At 47.1% G+C, this 16,242-nt stretch overlaps 2 protein-coding genes across 2 annotated transcripts; one reads left to right on the top strand and one right to left on the bottom strand.

The window, feature by feature from the left end:
• Positions 1 to 2,458: 2,458 nt before the first annotated feature.
• LOC124668056 (probable carboxylesterase 15) lies at positions 2,459 to 8,801 on the bottom strand. The gene is made up of 4 exons (XM_047205263.1): positions 8,777 to 8,801; positions 5,307 to 5,662; positions 3,261 to 3,640; positions 2,459 to 2,738 (listed from the first exon to the last, which is right to left on the bottom strand). Exons 1-4 carry the CDS (start codon positions 8,799 to 8,801, stop codon positions 2,462 to 2,464), a joined length of 1,038 nt encoding a protein of 345 aa, XP_047061219.1. The 3' UTR covers positions 2,459 to 2,461.
• A 3,444-nt stretch (positions 8,802 to 12,245) lies between these two features.
• On the top strand, positions 12,246 to 13,331 carry LOC124659158 (probable carboxylesterase 15). The gene is made up of 2 exons (XM_047197086.1): positions 12,246 to 13,243; positions 13,279 to 13,331. Exons 1-2 carry the CDS (start codon positions 12,246 to 12,248, stop codon positions 13,289 to 13,291), a joined length of 1,011 nt encoding a protein of 336 aa, XP_047053042.1. The 3' UTR covers positions 13,292 to 13,331.
• Positions 13,332 to 16,242: the final 2,911 nt, after the last annotated feature.

Genomic DNA, 16,242 nt, shown 5'->3' with positions numbered 1-16,242 from the left:
CTGTACTTTTTACACTATGGTGTGTTGGGTTTTTATACTTCTTCTCAATTATGCTATATATTTCTACTGCATGCTTTTTACTCCATCCCTTTTACTTTTTCTTCTACTGTTTAGTTCAACTGCTATTAGAAAAAGGGAACAAAAGAAAAAAAAACTATTAGTAATAAATAGCAAGCACTGTAGTGCTTACTCTTAGAGGGTGTTTTAGGCAAGCTTATAACAGAGTTTGTCCTAGCCTAGGTAGCTAGTCCCACCTATTATTCCAATTGCTGTCATTGAGATGGCATGAAAACCGGAAAACCTTATTCAAAAGTTGCTCTAAGCTCTTAATCAATGTAATGTTAGATTTATATATTTATACCTTAATCTTGTATTTCCCTTATGATTTTATCTGGAAAGGCAATTCATTAGGCTCTCCTAGGGCCTCCAACGCTTAATTCAGGATTTGAGTCTTTTAGGAACACACTTACTACATACATATCGGTTTATTTGGCCACTACGTACATGGAGACAAAATTGACCATTAATTTGATCAACTGAGTATGAGATATATGTCAGACAAATTATACCATTAGATACATATGCAAAATAAATTATCAAAGGTATACTTTTCATGGCATATCTTATATTCTTTTATTAAATTAATGGCTAAAGTTTTTTCTCGAAGTACCTGGTGGTCTAATAAACCGGTATAGAGGACTGTAAATGCTACACTCATACTGTGCATGGCCATCTCCTTAAATATGTTAATTTGTTGCAGTATAGCTGCAAACTTATGTGAATAAACATGTGCAATGTACTATCAAAACCGAAACGTATACCTGATCTGGTTGATCTCAACCATTTCTACTGTAGCTTTCAGAGCTTTAGATGCTTAATCTAATTTTTCGATAAAAACTCGTATAGAAAATGTTATTTTGGTGGTATAGGTGCGTGGTTTGCACATAGCTCGTGGCTTACACTTGATGATGTCCACGAATCGGAAGTTGTCTAGTCATACAGAGATTTCTATGGGATATGGTCCTTTTTTCTAACAATGCAGGAGACCCGCATGTGATATATTAAGAAAATAAGGTGGCCAACGAGGGCGAAAAGACATCATCCTTAAATACAACAAGAACTCACGAAAACAACAAGTACAAAACACGACTGGCTCAAGTTCTGAAACTCAAGCTAAGCAAGAGCTATCACATGGCCAACAACTAAACTGAAGCCAAGAACAGAATACCATTCAAACCAACCACAAAGCCTATATGTGGAGAAAAAGGTGGCCCCTGCTCGCCAAAGACTACTGAAATGCATCGGTCTTCATTTGGTCAATAACTTGTTGAATCGGCTTGTATTGCTTATAAAGCTTGCTCTGTTTCTCTTGCACCAAATCGACCTCACGACCAGCATATAGATTGAGTAGAAATCTCTTCTTGGCACTTCCCTGTTGCATCCTTTTCGCCCAAAGCCAGGAAGAGTCAGAGAATAATTTGTCTCCGATTTCATCTTTGCGTTACAGTCTTGAAATGTTACTTCTCCTAGACAGAAATGCATGTTTTTCTGCAAAATAAGGTTGCTCATATAGAAAGTTTCAATTGAACCCTAACAGGATAGTATGGCGACCCGGGAGCTATCGATAAAGCTGCTGATCAACAAGAACACAGGCAAACTGTGCTTCGCCGAGGCCGGCAGCGACGTTGTGGAGTTCCTGATGGCCCTCCTCTCCCTGCCGCTAGGCACCATCACCAGCCTGCTCGCCACGTACACCGTGAAAGACGACCCGTGGTGTCCGCGCCCACGTACACCGTGAAAGACGACCTCTCCCTGACGCCGGCGTCCATGTCGATGATCACGCTTCTCGCCCAGTGCGACGTTAAGGACCTCAGCGTGCTGCAGGAGAAGATCGTCAAGATCGGCAACGATGAGGTGCGTACTAGGAGTATTTATGTGTAGTGTCTTTGATTAACTGGTGATTGATATTTTGCTTATTGTGTGTGTGTGAGAGTGCAGGCGCTGGGCATACTCGCTGCTGCCTTCAAGTCCAAGACCGTCCTGACGGATGTCTTCATGCCGAAGAAGAGTGCTCGCGGCAAGAGGGGGGCTCCAGATGAAGCCTTGTCGACAAAGAAGAATGCTCGCTGCAAGACAGAACCTCCTGAAGAAGTCATTGATATATGATGACTTGGCTGCTATTGTTCAGAATTTCAGACACGACCTTTCTGAAACTGTTACGAGAGGAGATATTGTTACATATGAATTGGTACAAAATTGATCGTTTATTGAGTAAACTGGAAATTGGACCTGGTAATTTAACTTGGCATCGCCCCTGCCGTGATGAATCAAATGTTTCTGCAAATGTCAGCTCTACTCTTTTTATTTTGAGAAGCACGAAAATGCTTCAGTAGCTGGATTTCAATGTAATACTGAAACAAACAGCAACACAAAGCACCAGGAAATCACAAGACAAGACCGCTCAGGCGCTGTGACCTGCGTACACAAACCGCCTGAGTACTCGCATCAACTCGTCGGCCGCCTCGCCGAACGGCTGGAGCACAGAGAAACCGTGCTGCTCTCCCGCGAACTCGACGACCTCCACAGTCTTCCCCATGTCCTTCAGCCTCGCCGCGCACCCGCGCACGTGGTCGCGGAGCACGTCGCTCCCCGGCACCACCACAAGCGCCGGCGGGAGATCCACCGCCGTGAGGCTGGGGCTGTCCGGGCCGAACGGGTTGGCCACCGGGTGGTATCCGCTAGCTGTTCAGAATTTCAGACAGGACCTTTCAGAAACTGTTACGAGAGGACGAGAAATTGTTACATATGAATTGGTATAGAAAATTGATGGTTTGCTGAGATAAACTGAAAATTGGTCGTGATAAATTAACTTGATCCGAAGGCATCTACGCTGCCGTGATGAATCAATAGTTTCTGCCAATGTTACAGCTCTACTCGTTTTATTTTGAGAAGCACGAAAATGCTTCAGTAGCTGGATTTCAATGTAAAACTGAAACAAGAAGCAACACAAAGCGTCAGAAAGCACAGCACATCACAGCTCAGTCGCTGTGACCTGTGTACACAAACCGCCTGAGTACTCGCATCAACTCGTCGGCCATGCTGCTCTCCTTCGAACTCGACGACTTCCACAGTCTTCCCCATGTCATTCAGCCTCGCCGCGGTACCCGCGCACGTGGTCGCGGAGCACGTCGCTCCCTGGCACCACCACAAGCGCCGGCGGGAGATCCACCGCCGTGAGGCTGGGGCTGTCCGGGACATACGGGTTGGCCACCGGGTGGTCCCTGCTCGCCCCCACCGGCAGCGACATGTGCCAGAGCTGGTCGGACATGTCGACCGTGAGGGACACGTCCGCCGGCGGTTCGGTCTCCGCCGCCGTGCGCTCGGCGCTGCCAAAGAACGCGAAGAGGAGGACGTACCCGACGACGCATACCGGGCTGACCGCGAGCTCCGCGGACGCGAGCTGGACGGTGACGTGGTGTGCCAGGTTGGCGCTGGCTGATACGCCGGAGATGAACGTCCGTGGGAAGTCGGCCGACTCCGCGGGCCAAGGGTCGGCGCCGCCGGTGGCGGCGAGCTCGGCCTGGCCGCGCAGCCAGGAGAGGAAATCCGCGCCGTCCTCGATGGCCGCGGGGAGGCGGTGCTCAGGGCCGGCCCTGACCCTTGGCAGGCTTGGGCGGTCGCCAAGGGCCCAGGCCTGGGGGGCCCAAGATGGAGGCTTAATTTCTCTACTATATGGGCTGGAAAAAAATTGGTCAGCAGGCCCAACTCTAATAACCAAATACGTAGAAGTTACGCTTCGACTCCCAGCAGCGAGTCCAGCGAGGAAGCGATCAGCGCGTGCGGCGTGCGTATTGGTATCGCGCGAATTGCGATCAGCGCCTCCCCAGACGGCCATACGAAGAGTCACGCGGTGCGTATCGGTATCGGCTCGCCAGGCGCGAGTCGCGCCCTCGCGGCCTCGCCTCGCCAGTCGCCTCGCCGGCCGATCCAGGGGCTGCGCCGGCCGATCTCTTCCGGAGTTTCGGTCTTCCCTGCGTTCGGCTCGCCCGGTCACCGTGTCCGTCCGGCCTCTTTGTAAGTCCTCAACTGATTCCCGGCTAATTCTTTCTTCTAATCTAGAACTATTTCTAGGGTTTTAATTTAATGTAAATTCATTCATCACTATAGGTGTTACAATGCCGCCAAAACAATTATCTGGTGCTGCGAAAAAAGGAAGAGAAAGCAAGATGAAAAGATTAGGGAATCGCAAAGAGGCGATTTGAATAAGTATTTTCCAGTTAAAAGTAATGTTGATGTCAACAACAATAATCAGAGGCTAATATCTGATCCGGGACAAGCTGATGAGGATAATACAGATGGAGATATTGAGGTCCATGAACAGTCCTCAAATAATAGTAAGTAACTAACTACTCAGTCCTCAAATAAACTAGCATCACGTTTTCCAAATGTAAGTAAGTAAGTAACTGTATTTTTTTGAATGTAATTGCAGATGATGATGATAATGTTAATGAAGACAATATGGAGGAAGAAAATTTTCAGCCTTCATCTAATCCTAATGGTGATGATCAAGATGATTCTCTTTTATCTATGTATGATCCAAGAACATGGGATAATCTTGACAACTCCAAACGGGATATATTGATTGAAAAGGGGCCTCTCAGAGAACCGAATCTACAATTCTGTAAGGATGCCGATGGTAGACATTTTTCTTATGCTTATTACTCCAGAAAGTTAGCTAACAATGAGTTTGTTGACCGAAAATGGTTGGTTTAGTCAAAAGAGGTGGACAAAGTTTGTTGTTTTTGCCGCAAGTTGTTCAAATAAAATCAGACCAGGTACCTTTGCTAGAATTTGATGGTTTGACTGATTGGAAGCGTCTTAGTCCTAATGTGTCAGTTGCATATCGCATCCTCTTGACTATACATGTGACTGTAGCCTCAGCTGAAAGAAGTTTCTCTAAACTGAAGCTACTAAAAAATTGTTTGAGGTCAACTATATTACAAGATAGATTGAATGGCTTGGCTACATGTTGCATTGAGAAGGATATCTTGGAAAGCATTGATCTTGAAACAATTGTCAATGATTTTGCATCAGGGAATGCGCGGAGAAGCTTTTTGGAGAAGCATTGAAGCATAATTGTCGAAGTACTCATGGTAATTTGGTCTTTATTTGAAGTAATGAAACTAGTGCAAAATACATTTTATATTTTGCTGCCATTTAAACTGAGAGTTTATATATATCTAGTTATACTACGTATCGTTTTGAAAGGGTCCTTTTTTTTACGTCGCCCAAGGGCACCAAAATACATAGGGCCGAGGCTGGCGGTGCTCGGGGGCGAGGCGGTACTGGACGGACAGCACGAGGGCCGGGAGCTCGGCGGCGGCGCGGAGGCAGAACGTGTGGAACATGGGCTGCGCGAAGGAGCCGAGGCAGTAGCCTCCGCCGTGGAAGTACACGAGCACCGGGAGCTTGCCGAGCGACGAGGACGGCCTGTAGACGCGGGCGCGAAGGCCGTGCGCCGCGTGGTACACGACGTCCTTCCACTCCACGCCTGGGACGTCAGGGTACGTCGCCTGTGGCTGGAGGGCTTCCTCGTCCCCTCGGACGACGGTACCGTCGCTGAGGATCTGGACGACGCCGTAGAAGTCCTCCACGACGTGCGCCGCCGTGTCGCCGCCGGACACGGTGTGTGCGTGACGTGTGGTCGACTGATGCCGTTCAGGTCGGCTCGTCGAGGTATCTGAAGTTCTGAAGTGAGAACTGAGGCACCAGATTTATCTCTTATCTCGAAGGCGGGAAGGGTCGAGATAAGAATAAGATGGCACTCTTCGGAGCAATGCTACATCTATGGAAAACAGCTACGGAATAGGAATTTTCTTACGGACGGCAGCAGGCAGGCTACACAATTAGAACGTGGCCCGGCTTTCTCGATGGAGGTCAAGTCCGTGGCGCGAGATCCGAATGCTCGTCAAACTTGTGGCACGCGCCGGATTGACACGGACTCTTCTTCAGTTCGGCCGTCGCAGACACGTCCGGTGAAGCAGAGCTGCCAAAGTGGGATGTTCCTACCTTAGCTCGTACAGTATTTTGTGTGGTGCAAAAGGGCGATATAACTTTGTTTCAGAGAAAAGGATGGTAGACTGGTTTCCTGGACAAATGCAATTTCCAAAGCGCCGGTGCCTCTTGGTCCTTTCAATCAACCACGTGCTGCTAGAACTATCCCTTTCTTCGTACTTTCTCCATATCGATTTCTTAGGGGACAGAGATTAAGCACCAGCGATCTCGTTTTTTTTACAAAAAATAAAAAATCACATTTTTAGTTTCAATGTTGTTTTTTTTTTTTTTTTTTTTTGTGACCTAGTTTCAATGTTGTTTGAAAATAAATATGCATATAGTCAATGATGTATCCCACAAACATGTAGAATATCAATTTCAAATACTTTATACTCTGAGCTACATAAAAATAGCAAAAGTGTAGATCTTAGTAGTTATTTTCAAATCTCCAAAACATATCATATTTATTATTTTTTTCTAGCACAAAATAAAAAGAATATCTGGTTAAGATTTTGCATGATTGTGAGATGTATCACTAACAATCCCCAAAATTATTTTCAGATTTTTAAATAACGTACAAATTTACTTCTAAATTTTTCTAAATGGCGAGAGCACCGAACCTCGAGAGCCAAAAGCACTTTTCGTTAGTTAGGCCACTACATATTTCGAGAAAAAAATCTCCATTGATTTGATTAACAAAATATAAAATATAAATCATAAAAATTATACCATTAAAAACTTCTTTAAATATTAATCTAATGGCATACTTTTTGTAGTTTAAAATTATACCATTACTCGTCCAAGTAAGGGGACGTTAAAACAATGTTTTCCTCCTGAGACACTTGGGGTATATCTTCTATTTAGGACTCATCGAGAGAGAAGGAACTCTCATCTGAATGACCAAATAGGCTCTTGTAATAATTAGTAATGTAGGATTTGAGTCGTTAATGGCCTTCAATTAGACCCTCATCTTGCAATAGGGATTGAATACGCTTTTTCCCGTGACAGCCATTGGCACCCCCGTGAAATTATCTCGTATTTGAATCCCCTTCAAGAATGAATTGGGTTTTTGAATGCTGGTATCATTTCAACTCTTCTTCCGAAGAAGACCCGCTAGTTGAGTATTAGATTGATTTTTCAAATGCAATTCAATGCTCGTTAGCAGTCTCACTTCAGCAATCGCTTCTAACTCATCAATGATAGTCGATAAGAGAAGCTTCTCCTTTTAAAGAATACCAGCTGTATGACTCGCCCATCCAGAAAGGTGTTTGCGAACTGCTCGCATATTTTTTTCCACCTTAGAACCGGATTGTTGGCATATACTGGTCATTCCCATACATTTTTAACCATCTCGCGAAAAATTGACCGTTGTAACCATCCAAGTTCAAACTTAAATGGTTTCTTAGACAACGGTCTTGTTAAACCAGTAGTTAAAAGTATGGAAGCATGGTCCGACAATTTTTCAATATGTTCTAGAGCGTGTATTGACACCATCGGGTATTTATCCTTCCAATTGGTGTCCATCAGCACACGATCTAGTTTCACGTATGTTGGGTCAGGTAAACTATTAGCCCATGTATATATACTGTCGGGCTGCCATCTCAGCCTCTCTCAAGTCTAATCTATCGATGACATCATTAAACAAGAAACTCCAGTGGCCATTGAAAGGGCATTTACTTTTCTCATGGCGGAATCTAAGAAAATTGAAATCTCCCCCTATGAGAATAGGGTATGGATCGTACTTTGCAAGATTCACAAGCTCACGTAAAAAGTCAGACTTAAAGTTATCCAGAGCCGCACCATAAACAGAAACCAGACTCCAAATGAAATTATCAACCCTATTCTGAATAGTGAGTTTGATATGATACTCACCATCAGAATTAGCCAAAACTTTCATGGAATCTGTCCGGACTACAATGAGCAAGCCACCAGACCTTCCTCTAGGTGGGCGAGAGAACCATTCAAAGTCTAATCCCCCGGATAACCGGTTTAAGAAACTTTGAGAGTAATCATGCTTTCCCGTCTCATAAATAGCAATAAAATCTAAATTATAGTCCTTACAACAATTGGCAATATGAGAGTTCTTAGCCAAGTCATGAAGACCTTGCTATTCCTAAAAATGCCATTCATTTAGAAACTATTTTAGATTTTGTAGCTAGACCGGACCTATTATTCATCTTCTTTTCAGCGGAAGACTTAGAAGACCGCCGAGAGGCTTTTAGGTCATAAAATGACTCTAAACCCGACTGTTCTAAGTCCCCCTCCGAAATACCACCTATTAGAGTAGAAAGAAGACGACCATCTGAGATGACATCATCTATCTCCTCCTCTAGAGAAGATAGTCCAGCCTCCACGGAAACCTTCGGAATTACCGTGATGCGGTCATATTCCAAATGCCTCAAGACATTGGCCGAAACCAAAGTCTCCTCCGAAGTGCGACCCAAAGAAACGCCTACACTACCCAACGTGGAAGAAATTTTGGAATCTGAAAATATAGTAAAATACGTGGAGGAACTCTTCGTACCTGACGCATCCAGGTTCTTTGCCACCTTACGGCGCATCGCCTTCTGCATCATATCCTCATCCGTAGCCCCAGCCCTGTCTGCAGCCATCGCATGACGTTCGCTCCTCCTCATCTCCGGCTGATGAACAGGAGGAGGGTGCGTTGGCTGGGGACAAAGTGGAGGCAACTCCACCGTAGAACCAAAAGGCATCGACGACCGAGGTGAGGGGGGAGAAGTTGACATAGACCCCTCCGAACTCGGTCTAAAGACACCAGCGGCTGAGCTCCCAGTGATCACGGATGTGATGACGTAGGCGACATAAACGGCCCTGCCGTGACCGGAGCCCCTGCAATAATCGGCCTCCCGGCTGCATCGAAGGGTGCCTCGAGCGACCCATCCCTATCTGAAACTGATGGAAGCAAGCAAGTCTATGAAGGGAACTGATCCATTGCTGGTGCCGCTAGAGAGTCCAAGGATGATGTCACAATCTCTTCACCTGCTAAGGATGTGCAGAAGATGATGGCGGCGGTGCAGCGACTGGAAGTGAATGAAGGTATACAAACTAACATTTATGTTGATACCTCAAGCTCTCAAAGAACCAATATGTGCGGACACATGATGCTGAAGTAGCGTTGGGTGAGGCGTTACCGTGAAGAGCAGAAAAGGATGGTGGTGAACCGTGCTCGTATTAGAGAATGGGCAATGCAGAAGGCGTTATATGGGACCCAAGGCTCCCCTCTGATTCGCGGTCCTCCAATACAAGATTGTATGTTTTATAAAAGCAGCCTGTTCAAGTTGATAAAAAGTGGGTGCTGACAGAACCACTGCAATGTTCCTTATGAAGAAATGCCTGGTGCTTGGAAAAAAGAGCATAGCCGGCTGATGGGAAGAAGGATGCTGATGATAAGATTAGTGGTGCGTATCTAGGAGAGAAAAGGGGTAATAGATTCATGTTATGCTTGTTGTTGTGCATGGAGTAGACAAGGAGAAGGAGACCCACATAAATCAGAATGAGGATGATCAGATTGATGTGGAGGCAACAAGCCATGGGGCCGCTTGTACCCTGATAGGAACTGACGACACAACCGTGAAGAAGTTGGCAGGGGTGCAAGGCCAGAGACGGTGCAGAGCAGAAATGCGGTTGTGGAGGAGGTGGCCAGGGTGCGAGGCCGAGGACAGTGCGAAGCACAATACGTGGTCATGGAGGAGGTGAACAGGGTGCGAGGCCGGTGACGGTGTGAAGGAGAAGACGCGGCCGTAGAGAATATGGCCCGGGATGTGAAGTTGGTGATGGCACGGAGCATAATTTGATGTCGCCCATGAGATTCGCATAGGGCTTCATGTGAGGACGACTTCGAGGCCATTCAAAATTTGAGGTATAAGACGGATGTGTTCACTACTACTTTGGACAATAGCATCTCCCAAGGGTAGTGTTTCAACATTTGCTCTCTTAATGCATTCGACTTTATTATGATTTTGACCATATATGAATTCTTGTATAAAATCGATTGTCCATTTAAGATGAGAAATGTGTGTCTCCTTTGTTTTGAACCATAATAATTAATATATTGGATTGTTGTATTGTTTCTATCTATCTATTGTTTACCCGCCTAGTTACTACTAATATCATGTGCAATATTCTCTCTATTTTGCTCTGTATCCATCGCTATATTTAAAATAGAACATAAACTATTTCGGTCAAACTTTCCAAGACAAATGAAGCCTCAAAACAAAAAACATGGCGAGCTTAAGTTTCCATGGAGGCTTGCGAGCTCCTTGTGGTACCTTACAACTGGCTTTTGCATCTGCATGATACTTTCTCCGGTGATATAGGTATGCCTAACAGGCATGTCGAATAAGTACGCTGGATGTACAAGAGAGTATGAAGCTCATGGACTCGAAGCTTTGGAGGTCCAGAAGGTTGAAGGCTTTCGGGTTAGGAAAATAGAGTTGTAATAGGAAACTTGTATCAATATAGGAAATAGCCCAATGCGGTCCACAGTTTGTAACTTGTACGACACGGAAAAGCCTTAGCTTCGCCTCCTATATAAAGGGGAAGCCAATGGAGAAGGAGGGGATCGAATCATTGTAACCCTAGCCACCATAATTTCGAGTTGAGCACCTTTGTTCGACTGAACCTTTGAGATCTACTTGCCCTCTACTTCTTACGAAACCCTAAGTCTATAACATATAGGCATTGACAAGTTAATTTCTTATAATCCGATTTTTTTAATTGACTCGGATTTAGTATACAACACGTAGGCATTGATATGTTAATCCCTTGTCATCCGGTCTTTTTTAATTGACTCGAATTTAGTATAAAATTTTACTAAATTCGAGTCAATTAAAAGAGACCGGAGGGAGTACTACTTTCTTCCTTCTATGCATTTTAATCTCATACTACTTTTGTTATAAACACGATATTAAAATGAAGAAATAAGAAACAACATGCATGAAACAAGGTTTTATATGAGTCGACAAATGACCAGGGCCGGCTCAAGAAGTGCGACCGCCCGGGGCCCAACCAAAACGGGGGCCCATTATTTCTAGCACAGTGCATATAGGAAAAGGTAGAAGAAAAAAATTAGGCCCATCTAGCATGCACGCAACCTAAATAGGGCCCATTTATAAAGTTCGCCCTGGGACCCTCCAAATTCTAGAGCCGGCCCTGCAAATGACATTGGGGTCAACAAGCTTTTATTCCACGTGGCAACGCATTCGCCATCTGTGCAGTGTCACCACGAAACCAACACTAAATGAAAAAAAATCTTGCTACACCCGACACGAGACGGGGATCCTTTCACCTCTACCCCACGGTACCAAAACAATAGCTAAAGGCGGACAGGAATAGAGTTTGGATTTTGAGACGATGTCAAGGGTTCTCAAAATAGTCGGGAGATTCGTTTGAGTTTAGTTTGTAGACGTACATGATTTGTTTCGATCAAAATTTTTAATAGCCGGCTATGGGCTATAGTCACCGAGAAAGGCTATAACCAGCCCATAACCTGCTATAGTAACCCTTTAGAGCAAGTATAATAAGGTCTAGTCAGTTGACTATAAGAAATAAAATAATATATTTGTGTCTAGTTGGAGGAGAGAGAATGTAAGTGGGCTCTTATGCAAGAGTTAGCTCCAGCATGTGCTCCTAGCAAGGTGTATGAATGAAAAGTTGGCCATCCATTGAAAAAGTAGTACATTCTTATAGCTAACTATTGTATTTATTGGCTACATGTTAACTATAGATGACATGTCATCATGCTTATAGCCAATAACCAGCTATACTATTGGAATTGCTCTTAGTAGGTTAATGTATTTAGCCACACATTTCTAAAGGGCTAGTGGAACTTTAGCCAGCTGTTAAAAATTATGGTTTCGATAAAGCAAAATTGCTATAAGAAAATACAAATCCGGCACGCGCGTGTGATGGTCACATTGTTTTCCTTGTTTTGTCAACAACAAGAAAAGCAAGAACACCATGTTTGACCTCCATCAGTGTGTGAGATCGACATCTGATAGCGTGGCATAGCATGAACCTACCCGGAACGTCCTCTCGCATGGATCACCTGCTAAGCGCGCATAAATTTACTCTGACGCATTCATCATTCAGATTCAGAGGTCGCAAAGCAACGACCTGCTAGCGTCCGTACGTCGACGGCACAGCCGGCCACTGATCGATCTAACGACAGGATGACAGGCGACACGGCGCCGCACGTCGTGGAGGAGATCCCGGGCGTCCTCCAGCTCCTCAGCGACGGCTCCGTCCTCCGCGGCGACGAAGCCGTGCTCTGGCCAAAGGACCCGTTGCCGGACGTCCCCGGCGTGCAGTGGAAGGATGTCCTGTACCACGCCGCGCACGGCCTCAGCGTCCGCGTGTACAGGCCGGAGTCGTCGTCCTCGGTGTCGGTGGCCGGCAGCAGCAGCAAGCTCCCGGTGCTGGTGTACTTCCACGGCGGCGGATACTGCCTCGGCTCCTACACGCAGCCCCACTTCCACACGTACTGCCTCCGCGCCGCCGCCGAGCTCCCGGCCGTCGTGCTGTCCGTCCAGTACCGCCTCGCCCCCGAGCACCGCCTCCCCGCGGCCATCGAGGACGGCGCGGACTTCCTTTCCTGGTTGCGCGGCCAGGCCGAGCTCGCAGGCGCCGGCTCTGCCGACCCGTGGCTCTCGGAGTCGGCCGATTTCGCCCGGACGTTCATCTCCGGCGCCTCGGCCGGCGCCAACTTGGCCCACCACGTCACCGTCCATGCCGCCTCGACGCAGACGCAGCTCGGGCTCAACTCTCTGCGCGTTGCCGGGTACGTCCTCCTGTCCGCGTTCTTCGGCGGCTCAGATCGCACGGCGGCGGAGGCCGACCCTCCGGCGGGCGTGACCCTGACGGTCGAAGGATCCGACAAGCTCTGGCGCATCTCGCTGCCGGTTGGGGCGAGCAGGGACCACCCGTTGTCCAACCCGTTCGGCCCCGAGAGCCCCAGCCTCGCGCCGGTGGACCTCCCGCCGGTGCTCGTGGTGGCGCCGGAGATCGACGTGCTCCGTGACCGCGTCCTGGGGTACGCGGCAAGGCTGAAGGAGATGGGGAAGTCCGTCGAAGTCGCCGAGTTCGAGGGAGAGCGGCACGGTTTCTCCGTCCTCCAGCCGTTCGGCGAGCCTGCCAACGAGCTGATGCGAGTGCTCAGGCGGTTCATGTATACTGGCGTCACCAGCCCAACTGAGCGCTGATGTCTCCTGAATCCTGATGCATCTTTGGTCATTTGGATTTTTAATCCATCTACTCAAACTAAGATAATCTGTTACTCTAGTAATATCTAATTCGATTTATATAAAGTTGCTTAAATGTATGGATGGTAATGGGTACCCATGACCTGCGTACCCGCTGGGTAAAAACCCAATAGATATACGGGTGTGGGACAAAATATTACACATGGGTTTGTAAACGAGAAAATGTCATACACTTCAGGTAGAGCGGGTACGGGTTTGGGATTGTACAACCCATACCCGTGTACCCATTTACCCATATAAATTTGATAAGTGGGCAGCCGTAAATCCGTAATTTTTTGAATTACTTAATTTTCCCCTAACCACGCCTTCACGTTGATTGGTTGAACCTCACGCTTTCTGATCTGACAATCGCTGGTAGGTTAGTGAGGATTAGACCACTATTTAGGATCGCTTTACCTCATTTCATATGTTTTTGAACAACTTGATACGTTGTAAGCGCGGGTATTTTTTACCCGCAGGTACCCATTTACCCTGCCAAGTGACGGGTATATGAAAAACTTGTACCCGTTCGCGGCTATGGGTACGGGTGACGGGTAAGATTGAAGGCAACGGGTACGGGTATGGGATGGCTCTACCCGTACCCATACCCTGCGGGTGCCATAGGGAGCACTACAAAATTGTACTGAACTGCCAAACGTAACATCGTAACGACAAAACCACTGACCCAAACAACGCAATATGATTCATAAGTTCATATGCAGCGCTTGAACCGAAAGAAACAACGACAAAATCTTGATTCATCACGGCCGATGGTGGTGATGCCTTCTAATGATGTTATCCGCTATGACGAACGAACAAGTGCCAAGACTACCAAACTATCAACACATGGAAAGCGTGTCACCACCATGGCTACCACTGCGAAACCATGACACTTGCCAGCCCCAGCGGTGAACCGCTACAGGCTGATGGCTGAGAAAGAGACGACGACTCTTGCAGCCACGCAAAGTCGGCACACGCCGCCTGACACCACGCTGACCAGCAGGGCATAGGGGTTGGGGCAAAGACAACCACCACCTCAGAATATCCGAACCAGAAGGCCAAGACGCCACACACCATGGGCCTGCCTGGCCCACGGTAGGCCTAGCTCTGGCCCGAACCGGAGTGTCGCCCTGCAGCCACTCCCTCCGCCGACACCCCCCCCCCGCCAAGAGTCGCTAGAGCTCCAACCGGAAGTGACCACAAGTGGCCTGCACACCGCAAGAAGCCTCACCGCCGACCAACACCACGCCGGCCGACAAGGAGGCCAACTCACGCCCACTACTACTTCCGCTGAGACGAACGAACGCCGGGGCCTGGGGACGGCCGCCCTGCCACCAACGCCGGGGCCTGGTTTCCTCCCGGTCGCTCGCGGGAGCTACCCGGTCGCGGGTCCTAGAATTTTCCCTTGTAACACTATTAGAAAAATTGTGGACTCATAACACTACCAGAAAAATTGTGGATCGACTCATATCAGAAAAAAGAGTGCCAAGAGTACCAGCACAGGATGAAATATTATATCATTTCTCTCATAATACTATCAGAAAAATTGTGGATTATCTGAATAGCTATGCAGCTAGCACAAGGCAATCGTATCTGAATGACTTCTTCATCGGGAAGTCTTGGATTTGAGCGAACCAACCAGTATCGCTAGCGCCTATATTCCAACACCCAGAAAATATATCACATTAAAAGCCTAACTAAAATCAAATTTTCGAGACAAATGGAAGGGAAGAAAGTACCTCTTCCTTGCCGATCTTGACGGTCTTCTCCTGTATTGCGCTGATATCCTTGACGCCGCACTGCGAGAGCAGGGTGATCCCGGGCATCCCGTTCAATGCCTGAGTCACCGAGAGGTCATCCTTGATGGTATATGTCATGGCGGACGCCCTGAACATCTGGGGCCAATTATTCCGGCCTCGGGGGCCATCATCATAGGCTAGCCAAGTAGATGTCAATACGACCTACAAGAGGTTGGAATGCGGAGGCCAATAGTTTGTATGAGAGAGTGGTAGGGCGAGGTAGGTTTGTGGTAAGGAGGAGATGGTGGTCTCGAGGGTTGCTGCGATGGTAGGTCATCAGTGGTGTGGATGGAGACAAACGTTGTTTTGTGAAAGTTGATCGTGAGGCCGGTAGCTAGGGTGAATTCATCTAGTATTTTCCGTAGAGCTATCTCCGCTTGAGGTGTTGCATGGGCGATGATTAGAGTGCCATCCGCGTGTTGTAGGATGGTTGCAGGTAGAGGTTGTGTAAGGTGGCCCTGATGAAAAGGGGCAGTTTTTTGGTCTTACTAGCAAAAGTGCCCGTGCGTTCCATCGGGAAAACAAATACCCAAACACCTCAGCAACAACAAACCGTCCGTGTTGACATTTATTTCTCTTTCTCACCATCATGGAGGGTGGTGAGACATATATAGCTATATGGTAACTCTTATACGCAAAACCAAAAATCGTGATGCCTTACCCACTCGAAATCGTACTACCCCACTTACCTAAGAAAACTATGTTAACTTGTTCCCTTCGATTGCTTTGTGTATATATATAGTTCGACTCGGAGTGTACCACTATGGTACATGTAATAGATAGTATGCCTCGGAGAGTACCACTACGCATGAAGATCGATCTTCATGTATGTACTACTTTATTCTGGTGCATCGACTTGATATGCATCGAAGAGTACTACTTATGCAATTACATGTGTGTTATATTATATGCACCAACTTGATATGCATCACCTTGATCTTCATGTACTACGTAAACCCAAACGCGCTTCTGGTGCATCGACGTGATACGAAACGCTCCGATACCCCTAAACCCCTCCTAAAACCCTAAACCCTGAATTCTCTGCCGCGGCAGAGATTTCTGCATTTTCTCTGCCGCGGCAGACAATCTTTGGTACCGGTTTGTAAGCTCCCTCGCCGTGCGCTCTCCTG

Source organism: Lolium rigidum, chromosome 6, assembly GCF_022539505.1.
Source record: "Lolium rigidum isolate FL_2022 chromosome 6, APGP_CSIRO_Lrig_0.1, whole genome shotgun sequence".
NCBI classification, from domain to species: domain Eukaryota; kingdom Viridiplantae; phylum Streptophyta; class Magnoliopsida; order Poales; family Poaceae; genus Lolium; species Lolium rigidum.
The sequence above is the reverse complement of the archived record's forward strand: the minus strand, read 5'-3'. Positions and strand labels throughout refer to the sequence as shown.

Excerpts from the sequence above, each read along its gene's own strand:
- LOC124668056 (XM_047205263.1), bottom strand. The coding sequence starts at position 8,801 with ATGTCAACTTCTCCCCCCTCACCTC. Across the intron at positions 3,641-5,306 it reads ACCGCCAGCCTCGGCCCTAT|CACCGCCTCCCCGCGGCCAT; the intron begins GTATTTTGGTGC and ends GCCGGCCCTGAG. Across the intron at positions 2,739-3,260 it reads GACCACCCGGTGGCCAACCC|CGGATACCACCCGGTGGCCA; the intron begins GTATGTCCCGGA and ends CTGAACAGCTAG.
- LOC124659158 (XM_047197086.1), top strand. The coding sequence starts at position 12,246 with ATGACAGGCGACACGGCGCCGCACGTCGTGGAGGAGATCCCGGGCGTC.